This window comes from Ranitomeya variabilis, chromosome 2, assembly GCF_051348905.1.
Source record: "Ranitomeya variabilis isolate aRanVar5 chromosome 2, aRanVar5.hap1, whole genome shotgun sequence".
NCBI classification, from domain to species: Eukaryota; Metazoa; Chordata; class Amphibia; order Anura; family Dendrobatidae; genus Ranitomeya; species Ranitomeya variabilis.
The window spans coordinates 1,068,482,268-1,068,500,364 of NC_135233.1; the positions used below are offsets into that span (position 1 = coordinate 1,068,482,268).

The 18,097-nt window shown below is 46.1% G+C and overlaps 1 protein-coding gene across 1 annotated transcript in view; it reads left to right on the forward strand.

The window, feature by feature from the left end:
• The window catches only part of LOC143810203 (adhesion G-protein coupled receptor F3-like), a 157,936-nt gene that overhangs the window by 77,160 nt on the left and 62,679 nt on the right, over positions 1 to 18,097 (forward strand). The window contains exon 3 of the mRNA XM_077293074.1: positions 307 to 410. Within this exon, the coding sequence (XP_077149189.1) occupies positions 307 to 410 (104 nt within the window). The remainder of the gene's footprint in view (positions 1 to 306; positions 411 to 18,097) is intronic.

Here is an 18,097-nt window from a genome sequence, read left to right on the forward strand (position 1 = left end):
AAAATAGGAGACTTGTTCTGGGGGTTTCCTATAAGAGAGTGTATCAAAGTCAGACCTCAAAAATGATTATGGACCATCTTACCCCCTTCAGTTGCTATCCAGTCTCTAGAATACCTGACAAAGGACTACTATGATACCATCCATTGTACCTGGTATAACACAAGGTCTGTATGTCGATACATGCAAATAAGATTTACTGACGACCTAAGGAACGACAGCCTCCAATAAACATTTGTTCAGATTGCTTTGCAATATTTTTTTTTACATTTTTCATATACGTCAACTTGTATTTTTTTACTTCTCCAGTTGACATAAAGGGGTCCATTACCCTGAATGAAACCTTCACAACAGATCTCCTAGACCCAACCTCGGTAAAGTACCAAGGGAAATCAACCAATATAACTCTTTCCGTAAGTATCGACTCTGATACCAGGACTTGTTGGTGCAAAAACGCCAAATTTGTGCCACCTACAAGGTAGCCTTCTCACAGTATCACCAAGGCAAAGTCAGACATGAGGACCAGACATGGGAAAGTTTTGATGGCTGAGGTGTTGATGTAAATTCATCAGTTGTCTACAATTTTTAACATACAATATTATACTTTTGCTAAACTAAAGAGTTTAACATACTATAGTAGACATGTTCACATTTCTTAAAGGGATTTTCCATCAAAAGGAATTTTTTAGAAAAATCTGTTTAAAAGTATAACATATGTATGACTTCTGCCAAGTTGTTTTTAGCAATATCTCTAAAGCCAGGGCATATGCCAACGGTCCAACAGTATAGATTTTGCCTGAAGAATCTCACCAATTTGGCTAGGAGGATTCATGCAAATCTACCCTCAAAGTGTCCATTCTTGGGGTCATTCCATGAGGATGGACATGAAATGTTGGGATTTGTTTTTTCGCACGTATAAAAGTCTGGTTGCTCAAAATTCTTTTCATTAAAATGGCCAGAATTTGCAATGTTATTCTTAAATAGTTTTATTATTTTACAATATTTGTTAATTATTGGACATTCCAATATGGAAAAAGTTTAATTTAGACAAATTAGGGAATGAAGAGATTCTAAAAGGCAACATCCTTGGGGTGTGGTTTGGACACTGCTCATGTAGACAGCATAACCTAGAGCACCTGATGTCAAACCTCAAAGTGACTGATGTACCAACACCAAGAAGGAAAAAATTACACCTACAGTGCTCGGGAATCTCTAAGGAATCTTAAGATGTCCTCAGCCAGAGATAAAAAGGAGGCAGCAGAGAGGGACCTGACACAAAGCAAGACGTGTGATAGAATGACAGAGAAATGAAAAGGACATGAATCCCGCCATGGCTCCATGAAAGCAAGAGACACAGAAACTAAGTCAGACAATGGCTCTCCCTCTCCCTCAAAAATCCCAAATAAGCAATGTCCCAGATGGGACAAAATAAAAGAATTTTAAACATGAGAACAAAGTCAACCAGCTCTTAAAGGCAAGTGACAATATCACCATCGATCAATACTCTCTAAAAAGAGCAGATCAACACCCTGAGGTATAAGACAGAGGAATTAGAGGACCGCAACAGGCGTAAGAACATCAAACTGATGGAGATCCCTGAAAGTGCACCACAGAGCAATTTGTTGAAATTTGTCAAGGACTTACTAAAAAAAGCTGTCCTTGATATAAAAGACCTGGATCCCACAATTGACAGAATCTATTGCACTTAATTTTAACGGAAATTCCTAGGAACGTGATGCTAAGACTCAACTTCTTCCAGACAAAAGAACTCCTCAGCTCTTACATTAACGAAAATGGCCATCCAACAGCACCATTTGAGAAGATTAGAGTTTAGGAAGATCTTTCTGAAGAAACCATTTTCCTAAGGAAAACGTTCTACCCTGTTCACACTATGCTATGGATAAATGTATTCATAATATTAAAATAAACCACTACTACTACAACAACAGGCCATCTAAAATGAAGCAACATCTTAAACTTGGAAAAGTATGTAAAGACCACCTTTACAGATGAGGAATGGTCAAAAAGCTTTCCTCATACCCTACAAATCAATTGCCTGCCATTTATTACACGAGACTCATTACAGAGTAGCATCTAGGTGATACTTCATACCTATTAAAGGCCATAAAACCTTCTGAAATCAATTCTACCGATGTTTTGGCCATCAAAAAGGAGTACGTGTTGAGCGATACCGTCGGAAAGTATCAGCCGATACCGGCAAAGTATCGGATCTGATCCGATACCGATACCCGATACCAATACAAGTGAATGGGACTCAAGTATCGGAAGGTATCCCTGATGGTTCCCAGGGTCTGAAGGAGAGGAAACTCTCCTTCAGGCCCTGGGATCCATATTAATGTGTAAAATAAAGAATTAAAATAAAAAATATTGATATACTCACCTCTCCGACGGAGCCTGGACCTTACCGCTGTGAACCGGAAGCCTTCTTTGCTTAAAATGAGCGCGTTCAGTACCTTCCATGACATCACGGCTTCTGATTGGTCGCGTGCCGCTCATGTGACCGCCACGCGACCATTCACAAGCCGCGACGTCATCCCTCAGGTCCTAAATTCCTAGAAGGGAATTTAGGACCTGAGGGATGACGTCGCGGCTTGTGATTGGTCGCGTGGCGGTCACATGAGCGGCACGCGACCAATCAGAAGCCGTGACGTCATGGAAGGTGCTGAACGCGCTCATTTTAAGCAAAGAAGGCTGCCGGTTACTACCAGGGCACGTCCGAGGGTGAGTATATCCCTATTTTTTATTTTAATTCTTTATTTTTTACATGGATATGGATCCCAGGGCCTGAAGGAGAGTTTTCTCTCCTTCAGACCCTGGGAACCATACACTGGGAACTTCCGATTCCGATTCCCGATACCACAAAAGTATCGGATCTCGGTATCGGAATTCCGATACAGCAAATATCGGCCGATACCCGATACTTGCGGTATCGGAATGCTCAACACTAAGTACTGCACATTTTCTGGGAATGCCCAGCTCTCAATACCCTCCATATCAAAACTGATCACGAGACTAACAAAAAACATGATAAAACTCTCTCGACAAATGGTTCTTCTCTACATGATTCTTAAACACCTGCCAAAAATATCTAAATGATTCACTGTACATTGTAGTGCAGCGGTAGCACCCTATGCAGTGATGAGGCAGTGACCCAGCAAATTTCCAACACAAAAGTCTCTTTAATGTTCAACTCACAGCATTAATGTCCAACTCACAGCACTACACAGTACACGATATCCTCCGGATCACAGTCGGGAACCATATCCTCCAGTCTGCAGCCGATAAACACGGCAGTCCACCTCTGAGAACAGTTGCCGTGGGCGACTGCACCGCTGTGTATGCTGTGGGTACCAGGCCCCTGAGCTGCCTTGTCTGATTGGCTTCATTGCCTGTGTTGCCTTACACAGCTGGAGCTCTGCAGAGCCTTCTGCTCTGTATCCCTCCAAACAGCAGACTGACAATGACTCTGAACCTGACACACCCAAACCCTATAGTGCAGGGTTTTTAACTGGAATCTGTGATCTTCAGCCACATGGAAAACCCGGCCAGGAATGAAACGGACTGCATGACTACCATCCTGCAGTCTATTTCAAAACACAAAAGCCCAGAGCAGGTTTTCCCTGACTCTGCCTTGGATAAACAGCATGTCCAAGACCTATACTCACTTTTATTCTGCATTTCAATCACAGCTACACCTGTGACTTCAATGTATTCCCATGGCCGTAACACACCTCCATGCGCCTCCTGGGGGAACTCACAGCGACCCCTACATGTAACACTGGTCCCTGCCTCACATATCCCCCCCTTTGTTCAAACCTGTGGGGTTGAACACTTGTCACTCCACATGGGCACGTGACAGGGCATCTGCATGAACCTGTGACATCACCGCCCAACTCTGTACTGAGAAACCAAAGTAGGGACCGGAACCATCAGTTGACGCATGCCTCCCTCCCCTTTGCGTTTCTCCTCCATACTTCCTTACCCAACCAACCACCTCCCTGTTCTCTATTGCAGACTACATGCCCTCTTTCCTGACTAACAGTAGATTTGGGCCAGTTTTGGGTGGTCTCGACTTTATTTATTATGGGTTCACTAACCCCACAGCTCATCCCATGACCTAAGTACCTGCCTTCGGGCACTTAGTACCATTTCCTCCATACCCTCCATGCCTCAGTGACTATGTCACGCTTAAACCATGTCGCACCTGAACCCGAGCCTCCCAATGCTGCTGTCTAGCTGTCAATTCTTTTTACCCTGACCCCCGGCCACATCCTTGGCCAATGCCAGAGGGTTCCTCATGCGTATGTCCCTAGTCATCTCTGTGACCATGCACTCCCGGTTCCTTCGGGCTTTTTTTTATTCTCACGTTTCTGCGTGGGTCCCTGGAACTGAGCTGTCCCGAACTTACCAGAGGACATTTCCAGCTCAGGGTGCGGTGGAGTTTCCCTGACTTCTCCTGCCACAACCTCTAGGGGGAACCTATCGGGGTTACACACTGTCCCTAGGTTGGCGACCCTTATGGCAGGTATCCCTGACTTGGGATCTTCGAGTTCTATACCCGACACAACATTTAACTTGGCAGGGTCTTCACATGTTTAAAGTCCCCACATGGTGTGGAAAAATTAACCTCCGCAGTCGGGTATTCTCGGATTTCCCCATGGATACTCATCATCTCCACTTTTCATCCTTTAGGGTTATCCCCGACAACAAGGGACCCATGGACTAAAGTCACTATGCACCCCGAGTCCAGGAGAGCCTCCGTTTGGTACCCGTTCACGAGTACCTGGCACAGCTAGGCATCGCCGTCTGTAGTGCTCGTAGTGGCGGTACAGGCTGACTGGCCATACATAGACACCCTGCAAGCATACCTGCAGTCCATGGACTCAGATTTCTGGTTGCAGTTGGCAGCCACATGTCCAGGCCCTTGGCACCGCCAACACTTAATCGCTGTGGCACGACTACACTTTGAAGCCGTTCAAGGGGAAACGGGACTTTTGTCACCCTCACTTCGGGTTACCCCCTCATCACAGGCTCGGTCCTGGTTAGCCCCAACAGAGGTTTGTGGACTTTTCCCATGCTCCTGTACAAAGTCCTGAGTGGCTGTATACCGCTCAATCCAACTTATTAGCTGGTCCAGAGTGTCCAGGTCCCCTTGCCACACCCAACGCTGCATGGCAGCCGTCAAAGCCCTCGCCAGCCGCTCCACCACCACCCTCAACAAACTGCCGTAATTCTCTATCAACGGAAAAATAAAAAAGTTATAGCTCTCAGAATAAAGCGATGCAAAAATAATGATTTTTTCTATAAAATAGGTTCTATTGTATAAAAGCGCCAAAACATTAAAAAAAGATAGAAATGTGGTATCGCTATAACGTACTGACCCAAAGAAGAAATCAGCCTTATCAATTTTATCAAACACGGAACAGCATAACCCCACTCCCCGCCTCAAAAGAAATTCCTGAATTTCCTGGTTTTTGTTCATTTTGTCTCCTAAAAATTGGAATAGAAAGCAATCCAAAAATATTATGTGCCCGAAAATGATACCAATAAAAACGTCAAATCGTCCTGCAAAAAACAAGACCTCACATGACTCTGTGGGCCGAAATATGGAAAAATTATGGCTCTCAAACTGTGGTGATGACAAAACTATTTGTTACAATAAAAAGTGTCTTTTAGTGTGTGACAGCAGCCAAACATAAAAACCCGATAAATCTGGTATCACTGTAATCGCACCAACCCCAAGAATAAAGTTGCCTAATCACTTATACTGCATGAGAAATGGCATAAAAAATAAATAAAATCATTTGTTCACATGCTGTTGATTTTTTCATTCTGCCTCCCAAAGATCGCAGTAAGGCTCAACGCACATTTATCATGCTCTCTGTGCTGAGGGCTTAGGGTGGTTTCACATTTGTGTCTCTGTGCACAGCGTATCATCCGCACAGATCCGCATGCGTCATGCGTACCTATCTTTAACATGGTGTATGCAGGGACATGCGTTTGCATCAGTTCGCATGCGTCTGCTTACACATGCATCGTTTCTCGGTTTCTCGGTTGCATTTTTGGATTAGTCAAAAATCCGTCAAATATGTGCAGGCATGCAGATGAGTGCGTTAAAAAAACGCATTACTGTCTATGGGACCGCATGCGTACGCATGTCCTTGGGTGCGCATGCGTTCGATGCGCTTGCGTATTTCGGACTGCGCATGTCCAGGACACGCCCATTGAGACACGTCATCCTGGAAATATTGAACGCATGCGCATAGAAAACGCAAACACAGGCACATGCATATGCAGCGGGTTTTTTTCCGTCATGCGTAAGCTGATGCGGATAAAAAACGCTGCGTAAGCATGCGCTTGCAAGCGTTTTTGCATGCGTTTGTGCATGTAGATGATATGCTGCGCACATATACCCAAATGTGAGCTTCCACTTACACTGTGGTTTCCATGCAAATCTCTGAAATATGTAAATCAGACGGAACCCCAGGCAGAAGATTCCTTAAAGTGAGGCAGATGGAGGCATTGTGGATGCCGTCTGACCTGTGATCCGGCGGTGTCTATCTTTTTAGGATTGCATAAAACTGCCGTTGGCCACAGTTCTGTGCACTTCTGAAAAAAAGGACACTGCTGAACAGAGGCCAGACGGAGTCCAGAGTAACTCTGCTGCCTCATTATACTGAATGGATCCCTCGGGGGTTTCATCTGAATCACGTTACTCAGAGATTTAGATGAAAACCCCAAAGTAAGTGCTCAGCATAGAGCGCCGGATAAATGTGATCCCAAACGTTATATGAAATGTTCCCAATAAGAGCTTCAACTCAATCCACAAAAAAGCAAACCCTCACTCAGGTCTGTCATCTGTTAATGGAAATATAGGGGCTTACATGCCCTTTCCCTTCTGAAACCCACAGTGTGCCTAAACAAACTTACTTCTCATCTCTCATATCCTCCCTGTCTCACAAGCCTAAACAGCTTTTCAACAGTTTCAATTCTCTACTCTGTCCCCCAGCACCTCCCCCCACTCCTCTCATTTCTTCTGAAGACTTCGCCTCTTTCTTTAAGCAGAATATTGATACTATCAGAGAAAGCTTTGGCCCGCAGCCCCCAATGCCCCTCTTAGCTGCTCAACCCTGTCCCTCCAAAACCAACTTCTCCACCATGACAGAAGATGAGCTCTCCACCCTCCTGTCAAGATCAATTCTCACCACTTGCACGCTTGACCTGCTCCGGTCCCACCTCATCCCTAACCTCGCCACAGTCTTCATCACAACCCTAACACACCTCTTCAACCTCTCACTCACAACTGGTGTCTTCCCCTCATCCTTCAAGCATGCCTCGATCACACCCATCCTCAAAAAGCCCTCCCTCAACCCATACTCTGTGTCTAGCTATCGCCCAATATCTCTTCTCCTTTACTGTATGCCTCAAAACTACTGGAACAGCATGTCCATCTTGAATTGTCCTCCTTCCTCTCCTCCTGCTCCCTCTTTGACCAGTTACAATCTGGCTTCCGACCGCATCACTCAACTGAAACTGCCCTAACTAAAGTCACCAACGACCTACTAACTGCCAAGAGCAAGCGACACCACTCTATCCTCCTTCTCCTGGACCTGTCTTCTGCCTTCGACACTGTCGACCATTCCCTCCTGCTACAGATTCTCTCATCTCTTGGTATCACAGATTTGGCCCTATCCTGGATCTCGTCATGTCTAACAGACCGAACATTCAGTGTCTCCCTCTCCCACACCACTTCCTCACCTCACCCCCTGTGTGTCGGTGTTCCCCAAGGCTCAGTCCTAGGGACCTGTCATGATCTCAATGGCAAGAGAACATAGCATCAGCATATATAGGAACTAGCTCTTGGAAGATGGGAACTGAGCTGACCATGAACTAAACCTAACACACAACTAGCAGTGGCCGGGTAGCATGCCTACGTTGATTCTAGATGCCCAGCACCAGCCGGAGGACTAAATAATGCTAGCAGAGGAAAATAAGTCCTAGCTCACCTCTAGAGAAATACCCCGAAAGGAGACAGAGGCCCCCCACATGTATTGGCGGTGAATTAAGATGAAATAACAAAACGTAGTATGAAAATAGGTTTAGCAAATTTGAGGTCCACTTACTACATAGCAGAAGACAGAAAGAACACTTTCATGGTCAGCTAAAAACCCTATCAAAACACCATCCAGAAATTACTTTAAAACTCTGGCATTAACTCATAACACCAGAGTGGCAATTCCTGTTCACAAGAGCTTTCCAGACACAGTAACGAAACTACAGCTGTGAACTGGAACAAAAATGCAAAAACAAACATGGACAAAAGTCCAACTTATCTAGTAGTTGTCTAGGAGCAGGAACAAGCACAGAGAGGCTTCTGATAACATTGTTGACCGGCAAGCAACTAACAAAGCAGCAAGGTTATATAGCGACTCCCACATCTTGATGGGAACAGGTGAACAGAGAAGATGAAGACACCAGTTCAATTCCACCAGTAGCCACCGGGGGAGCCCAGAATCCAAATTCACAACAGTACCCCCCCCTCAAGGAGGGGGCACCGAACCCTCACCAGAACCACCAGGGCGATCAGGATGGGCCCTATGAAAGGCACGAACCAGATCAGAGGCATGAACATCAGATGCATTCACCCAAGAATTATCCTCCTGGCCGTATCCCTTCCACTTGACCAGATACTGGAGTCTCCGTCTGGAAACACGAGAGTCTAAGATTTTCTCCACAACGTACTCCAACTCACCCTCAACCAACACCGGAGCAGGAGGCTCAACGGAAGGCACAACCGGTACCTCATACCTGCGCAATAATGACCGATGAAAAACGTTATGAATAGAAAAGGATGCAGGGAGGTCCAAACGGAAGGAAACAGGGTTAAGAATCTCCAATATCTTATACGGGCCGATGAACCGAGGCTTAAACTTAGGAGAAGAGACCCTCATAGGGACAAAACGAGAAGACAACCACACCAAATCCCCAACACAAAGCCGAGGACCAACACGACGGTGGCGGTTGGCAAAAAGCTGAGTCTTCTCCTGGGACAACCTCAAATTGTCCACCACCTGCCCCCAGATCTGATGCAATCTCTCCACCACAGCATCCACTCCAGGACAATCCGAAGATTCCACCTGACCAGAGGAAAATCGAGGATGAAACCCCGAATTACAGAAAAACGGGGACACCAAAGTGGCAGAGCTGGCCCGATTATTGAGAGCGAACTCCGCCAATGGCAAAAAAGCAACCCAATCATCCTGGTCAGCAGACACAAAACACCTCAGATATGTCTCCAGGGTCTGATTAATCCGCTCGGTCTGGCCATTCGTCTGAGGATGGAAAGCGGACGAAAAAGATAAATCTATGCCCATCCTAGCACAGAATGCCCGCCAAAATCTAGACACGAATTGAGTCCCTCTGTCAGAAACGATATTCTCAGGAATACCATGCAAACGAACAACATTTTGAAAAAACAGAGGAACCAACTCGGAAGAAGAAGGCAACTTGGGCAGAGGAACCAAATGGACCATCTTAGAGAAACGGTCACACACCACCCAGATGACAGACATCTTCTGAGAAACAGGCAGATCTGAAATAAAATCCATCGAGATGTGCGTCCAAGGCCTCTTAGGAATAGGCAAGGGCAACAATAATCCACTAGCCCGAGAACAACAAGGCTTGGCCCGAGCACAAACGTCACAAGACTGCACAAAGCCTCGCACATCTCGTGACAGGGAAGGCCACCAGAAGGACCTTGCCACCAAATCCCTGGTACCAAAAATGCCAGGATGACCTGCCAACGCAGAAGAATAAACCTCAGAGATTACTCTACTGGTCCAATCATCAGGAACAAACAGTTTATCAGGTGGGCAACGATCAGGTCTATCCGCCTGAAACTCCTGCAAGGCCCGCCGCAGGTCTGGAGAAACGGCTGACAATACCACTCCATCCTTAAGGATACCTGTGGGCTCAGAGTTACCAGGCGAGTCAGGCTCAAAACTCCTAGAAAGGGCATCCGCCTTAACATTCTTAGAACCCGGTAGGTATGACACCACAAAATTAAACCGAGAGAAAAATAATGACCAGCGCGCCTGTCTAGGATTCAGGCGCCTGGCGGTCTCAAGATAAATCAAATTTTTGTGGTCCGTCAATACCACCACCTGATGTCTGGCCCCCTCAAGCCAATGGCGCCACTCCTCAAAAGCCCACTTCATGGCCAAAAGCTCCCGATTCCCAACATCGTAATTCCGCTCAGCGGGCGAAAATTTACGGGAAAAGAAGGCACAAGGCCTCATCACGGAGCAGTCAGAACTTTTCTGCGACAACACTGCCCCAGCTCCGATCTCAGAAGCGTCGACCTCAACCTGAAAAGGTAGAGCAACATCAGGCTGACGCAACACAGGGGCAGAGGAAAAACGGCGCTTAAGCTCCCGAAAGGCCTCCACAGCATCAGGGGACCAATCAGCAACATCAGCACCCTTCTTAGTCAAATCGGTCAATGGCTTAGCAATATCCGAAAAACCAGCAATAAATCGACGATAAAAGTTAGCAAAGCCCAAAAATTTCTGAAGACTCTTAAGAGAAGAGGGCTGCGTCCAATCACAAATAGCTTGAACCTTGACAGGATCCATTTCAATGGAAGAGGGGGAAAAAATATATCCCAAAAAGGAAATCCTCTGTCCCCCAAAAACACACTTAGAACCCTTCACACACAAAGAATTAGACCGCAAAACCTGAAAAACTCTCCTGACTTGCTGGACATGAGAGTCCCAGTCATCCGAAAAAATCAGAATATCATCCAGATACACAATCATAAATTTATCCAAATAATCGCGAAAAATATCATGCATAAAGGACTGGAAAACTGACGGAGCATTTGAAAGACCAAAAGGCATCACTAAATACTCAAAGTGGCCCTCGGGCGTATTAAATGCGGTTTTCCACTCATCCCCCTGCCTGATTCGCACCAAATTATACGCCCCACGAAGGTCAATCTTAGAGAACCACTTGGCCCCCTTTATGCGAGCAAACAAATCAGTCAGCAACGGCAATGGGTATTGATATTTAACAGTGATTTTATTCAAAAGCCGATAATCAATACATGGTCTCAAAGAGCCGTCTTTTTTTGACACAAAGAAAAAACCGGCTCCTAAGGGAGATGACGATGGACGAATATGTCCCTTTTCCAAGGACTCCTTTATATATTCTCGCATAGCAGCATGTTCAGGCACAGACAGATTAAATAAACGACCCTTTGGGTATTTACTACCCGGGATTAAATCTATGGCACAATCGCACTCTCGGTGCGGAGGTAACGAACCAAGCTTGGATTCTTCAAAGACGTCACGATAGTCAGACAGGAACTCAGGAATTTCAGAGGGAATAGATGATGAAATGGAAACCACAGGTACATCCCCATGAGCCCCCTTACATCCCCAGCTCAACACAGACATAGCTCTCCAGTCGAGGACTGGGTTGTGAGATTGCAGCCAAGGCAATCCTAGCACCAAATCATCATGTAGATTATACAGCACCAGAAAGCGAATAATCTCCTGGTGATCCGGATTAATACGCATAGTTACTTGTGTCCAATATTGTGGTTTATTATTAGCCAATGGGGTGGAGTCAATCCCCTTCAGAGGAATAGGAGTCTCCAAAGGCTCTAAATCATACCCACAGCGTTTGGCAAAGGACCAATCCATAAGACTCAAAGCGGCGCCAGAGTCGACATAGGCGTCCGTGGTAATAGATGACAAAGAGCAAATCAGGGTCACAGATAGAATAAACTTAGACGGTGAGGTGCAAATGGAAACAGATTTACCAAGCTTTTTAGTGCGTTTAGAGCATGCTGATATAACATGAGTAGAATCACCACAATAGAAACACAACCCATTTTTACGTCTAAAATTCTGCCGCTCGCTTCGGGACAGAATTCTATCACACTGCATACTCTCTGGCGACTTCTCAGTGGACACCGCCAGATGGTGCACTGGTTTGCGCTCCCGCAAACGCCTATCGATCTGAATAGCCATTGTCATGGACTCATTCAGACCCGCAGGCACAGGGAACCCCACCATAACATCCTTAATGGCATCAGAGAGACCCTCTCTGAAAGTCGCCGCCAGGGCGCACTCATTCCACTGAGTAAGCACAGACCATTTACGGAATCTTTGGCAGTAAATTTCCGCTTCATCTTGCCCCTGAGATAGGGACATCAAAGTTTTTTCTGCCTGAAGCTCCAAATGAGGTTCGTCATAAAGCAACCCCAAGGCCAGAAAAAACGCATCCACATTGAGCAACGCAGGATCCCCTGGTGTCAATGAAAAAGCCCAGTCATGAGGGTCGCCCCGGAGCAAGGAAATCACAATCCTGACCTGCTGTGCAGGGTCTCCGGCAGAGCGAGATTTCAGGGACAAAAATAATTTGCAATTATTTCGAAAATTCTGAAACCCAGATCTATTCCCCGAGAAAAATTCCGGCAAAGGAATTCTCGGCTCAGATACAGGTGCATGACAAACAAAATCTTGCAAATTTTGTACCCTCGTGGCGAGATTATTCAAACCTGCAGTTACACTCTGAAGATCCATTACAAACAGGTGGACACAGAGCCATTCAAGGGTTAAGAGGAGGTAAGAAGCAGCTAGACAGCAATTAAGGGCTAGACAGCAAAACTCTGAAGGGAAAAAAAAAAAAAAAATTTCCCTTAAACACTTCTCTATCTCCTGCTTCAGCCCAAACAATTAACACTTTGTGGGCCGGTCAAACTGTCATGATCTCAATGGCAAGAGAACATAGCATCAGCATATATAGGAACTAGCTCTTGGAAGATGGGAACTGAGCTGACCATGAACTAAACCTAACACACAACTAGCAGTGGCCGGGTAGCATGCCTACGTTGATTCTAGATGCCCAGCACCAGCCGGAGGACTAAATAATGCTAGCAGAGGAAAATAAGTCCTAGCTCACCTCTAGAGAAATACCCCGAAAGGAGACAGAGGCCCCCCACATGTATTGGCGGTGAATTAAGATGAAATAACAAAACGTAGTATGAAAATAGGTTTAGCAAATTTGAGGTCCACTTACTACATAGCAGAAGACAGAAAGAACACTTTCATGGTCAGCTAAAAACCCTATCAAAACACCATCCAGAAATTACTTTAAAACTCTGGCATTAACTCATAACACCAGAGTGGCAATTCCTGTTCACAAGAGCTTTCCAGACACAGTAACGAAACTACAGCTGTGAACTGGAACAAAAATGCAAAAACAAACATGGACAAAAGTCCAACTTATCTAGTAGTTGTCTAGGAGCAGGAACAAGCACAGAGAGGCTTCTGATAACATTGTTGACCGGCAAGCAACTAACAAAGCAGCAAGGTTATATAGCGACTCCCACATCTTGATGGGAACAGGTGAACAGAGAAGATGAAGACACCAGTTCAATTCCACCAGTAGCCACCGGGGGAGCCCAGAATCCAAATTCACAACAGGGACCCTGCTCTTCTCCATCTACACCTTCAGCCTGGGACAGCTCATAGAATCCTCATGTCCTTACTGACCAAAATTCCACAATGTCTGTCTGCTATTACAGCTTTCTTTTCTGCTTGCTTTGTAAAACTGAACATGGACAAAACAGAATTCATCATCTTTCCCCATCTCACTCTGCCCCTTCACAAGATCTATCCATCAATGTCAATGGCTGCTCACTTTCCCCAGTCCCGCATGCTCAGTGCCTCGGGGTGATCCTCCACTCTGCCCTCTCTTTCAAGCCTCATATCCAAGCCCTTGCCTCCTCCTGCCATCTCAAACTCAAAAATATTTGTCGGATCTGTGCATTCCTTGACCATGGAACCACAAAAACGCTAGTGCACATCCTTATCATCTCCCGCCTCGATTACTGCAACCTCCTACTCTCTGGCCTCCCCTCTAGGATTCTGACACCACTCCAATCCATCCTACACTCTGCTGTCTGACTGATCCACCTGTCTCCTCATTATTCCCCAGCCTCTCCTCTCTGCTATGCCCTTCACTGGCTTCAAATTATCCAGAGGCTCCAGTTCAAAACCCTAACTGTCATGTTCTCAATGGCAAGAGAACATAGCTTCAATATATATAGGAACTAGCTCTTGGAAGATGGGAACTGAGCTGACCATGAACTAAACCTAACGCACAACTAGCAGTGGCCGGGTAGCATGCCTACGTTGATTCTAGATGCCCAGCACCAGCCGGAGGACTAAATAATGCTAGCAGAGGAAAATATTAGTCCTAGCTCACCTCTAGAGAAATACCCCGAAAGGAGACAGAGGCCCCCCACATGTATTGGCGGTGAATTAAGATGAAATAACAAACGTAGTATGAAAATAGGTTTAGCAAATTTGAGGTCCACTTACTAAATAGCAGAAGACAGAAAGGACACTTTCATGGTCAGCTGAAAACCCTATCAAAACGCCATCCAGAAATTACTTTAAAACTCTGGCATTAACTCATAACACCAGAGTGGCAATTCCTGTTCACAAGAGCTTTCCAGACACAGTAACGAAACTACAGCTGTGAACTGGAACAAAAATGCAAAAACAAACATGGACAAGAGTCCAACTTATCTAGTAGTTGTCTAGGAGCAGGAACAAGCACAGAGAGGCTTCTGATAACATTGTTGACCGGCAAGCAACTAACAGAGCAGCAAGGTTATATAGCGACTCCCACATCTTGATGGGAACAGGTGAACAGAGAAGATGAAGACACAGTTCAATTCCACCAGTAGCCACCGGGGGAGCCCAGAATCCAAATTCACAACAGTACCCCCCCCTCAAGGAGGGGGCACCGAACCCTCACCAGAACCACCAGGGCGATCAGGATGGGCCCTATGAAAGGCACGAACCAAATCAGAGGCATGAACATCAGATGCATTCACCCAAGAATTATCCTCCTGGCCGTATCCCTTCCACTTGACCAGATACTGGAGTCTCCGTCTGGAAACACGAGAGTCTAAGATTTTCTCCACAACGTACTCCAACTCACCCTCAACCAACACCGGAGCAGGAGGCTCAACGGAAGGCACAACCGGTACCTCATACCTGCGCAATAATGACCGATGAAAAACGTTATGAATAGAAAAGGATGCAGGGAGGTCCAAACGGAAGGAAACAGGGTTAAGAATCTCCAATATCTTATACGGGCCGATGAACCGAGGCTTAAACTTAGGAGAAGAGACCCTCATAGGGACAAAACGAGAAGACAACCACACCAAATCCCCAACACAAAGCCGAGGACCAACACGACGGTGACGGTTGGCAAAAAGCTGAGTCTTCTCCTGGGACAACCTCAAATTGTCCACCACCTGCCCCCAGATCTGATGCAATCTCTCCACCACAGCATCCACTCCAGGACAATCCGAAGATTCCACCTGACCAGAGGAAAATCGAGGATGAAACCCCGAATTACAGAAAAACGGGGACACCAAAGTGGCAGAGCTGGCCCGATTATTGAGAGCGAACTCTGCCAATGGCAAAAAAGCAACCCAATCATCCTGGTCAGCAGACACAAAACACCTCAGATATGTCTCCAGGGTCTGATTAGTCCGCTCGGTCTGGCCATTCGTCTGAGGATGGAAAGCGGACGAAAAAGATAAATCTATGCCCATCCTAGCACAGAATGCCCGCCAAAATCTAGACACGAATTGGGTCCCTCTGTCAGAAATGATATTCTCAGGAATACCATGCAAACGAACAACATTTTGAAAAAACAGAGGAACCAACTCGGAAGAAGAAGGCAACTTGGGCAGAGGAACCAAATGGACCATCTTAGAGAAACGGTCACACACCACCCAGATGACAGACATCTTCTGAGAAACAGGCAGATCTGAAATAAAATGCATCGAGATGTGCGTCCAAGGCCTCTTAGGAATAGGCAAGGGCAACAATAATCCACTAGCCCGAGAACAACAAGGCTTGGCCCGAGCACAAACGTCACAAGACTGCACAAAGCCTCGCACATCTCGTGACAGGGAAGGCCACCAGAAGGACCTTGCCACCAAATCCCTGGTACCAAAAATGCCAGGATGACCTGCCAACGCAGAAGAATGCACCTCAGAGATGACTCTACTGGTCCAATCATCAGGAACAAACAGTTTATCAGGTGGGCAACGATCCGGTCTATCCGCCTGAAACTCCTGCAAGGCCCGCCGCAGGTCTGGAGAAACGGCTGACAATACCACTCCATCCTTAAGGATACCTGTGGGCTCAGAGTTACCAGGCGAGTCAGGCTCAAAACTCCTAGAAAGGGCATCCGCCTTAACATTCTTAGAACCCGGTAGGTATGACACCACAAAATTAAACCGAGAGAAAAATAATGACCAGCGCGCCTGTTTAGGATTCAGGCGCCTGGCGGTCTCAAGATAAATCAAGTTTTTGTGGTCAGTCAATACCACCACCTGATGTCTGGCCCCCTCAAGCCAATGGCGCCACTCCTCAAAAGCCCACTTCATGGCCAAAAGCTCCCGATTCCCAACATCATAATTCCGCTCAGCGGGCGAAAATTTACGGGAAAAGAAGGCACAAGGCCTCATCATGGAGCAGTCAGAACTTTTCTGCGACAACACTGCCCCAGCTCCGATCTCAGAAGCGTCGACCTCAACCTGAAAAGGTAGAGCAACATCAGGCTGACGCAACACAGGGGCAGAGGAAAAACGGCGCTTAAGCTCCCGAAAGGCCTCCACAGCGTCAGGGGACCAATCAGCAACATCAGCACCCTTCTTAGTCAAATCGGTCAATGGCTTAGCAATATCCGAAAAACCAGCAATAAATCGACGATAAAAGTTAGCAAAGCCCAAAAATTTCTGAAGACTCTTAAGAGAAGAGGGCTGCGTCCAATCACAAATAGCTTGAACCTTGACAGGATCCATTTCAATGGAAGAGGGAGAAAAAATATATCCCAAAAAGGAAATCCTCTGTACCCCAAAAACACACTTAGAACCCTTCACACACAAAGAATTAGACCGCAAAACCTGGAAAACCCTCCTGACTTGCTGGACATGAGAGTCCCAGTCATCCGAAAAAATCAGAATATCATCCAGATACACAATCATAAATTTATCCAAATAATCGCGAAAAATATCATGCATAAAGGACTGGAAAACTGACGGAGCATTTGAAAGACCAAAAGGCATCACTAAATACTCAAAGTGGCCCTCGGGCGTATTAAATGCGGTCTTCCACTCATCCCCCTGCCTGATTCGCACCAAATTATACGCCCCACGAAGGTCAATCTTAGAGAACCACTTGGCCCCCTTTATGCGAGCAAACAAATCAGTCAGCAACGGCAATGGGTATTGATATTTAACAGTGATTTTGTTCAAAAGCCGATAATCGATACATGGTCTCAAAGAGCCGTCTTTTTTTGACACAAAGAAAAAACCGGCTCCTAAGGGAGATGACGATGGACGAATATGTCCCTTTTCCAAGGACTCCTTTATATATTCTCGCATAGCAGCATGTTCAGGCACAGACAGATTAAACAAACGACCCTTTGGGTATTTACTACCCGGGATTAAATCTATGGCACAATCGCACTCTCGGTGCGGAGGTAACGAACCAAGCTTGGATTCTTCAAAGACGTCACGATAGTCAGACAGGAACTCAGGAATTTCAGAGGGAATAGATGATGAAATGGAAACCACAGGTACATCCCCATGAGCCCCCTTACATCCCCAGCTCAACACAGACATAGCTCTCCAGTCGAGGACTGGGTTGTGAGATTGCAGCCAAGGCAATCCTAGCACCAAATCATCATGTAGATTATGCAGCACCAGAAAGCGAATAATCTCCTGATGATCCGGATTAATACGCATAGTTACTTGTGTCCAGTATTGTGGTTTATTATTAGCCAATGGGGTGGAGTCAATCCCCTTCAGAGGAATAGAAGTCTCCAAAGGCTCTAAATCATACCCACAGCGTTTGGCAAAGGACCAATCCATAAGACTCAAAGCGGCGCCAGAGTCGACATAGGCGTCCGTGGTAATAGATGACAAAGAGCAAATCAGGGTCACAGATAGAATAAACTTAGACGGTAAGGTGCAAAT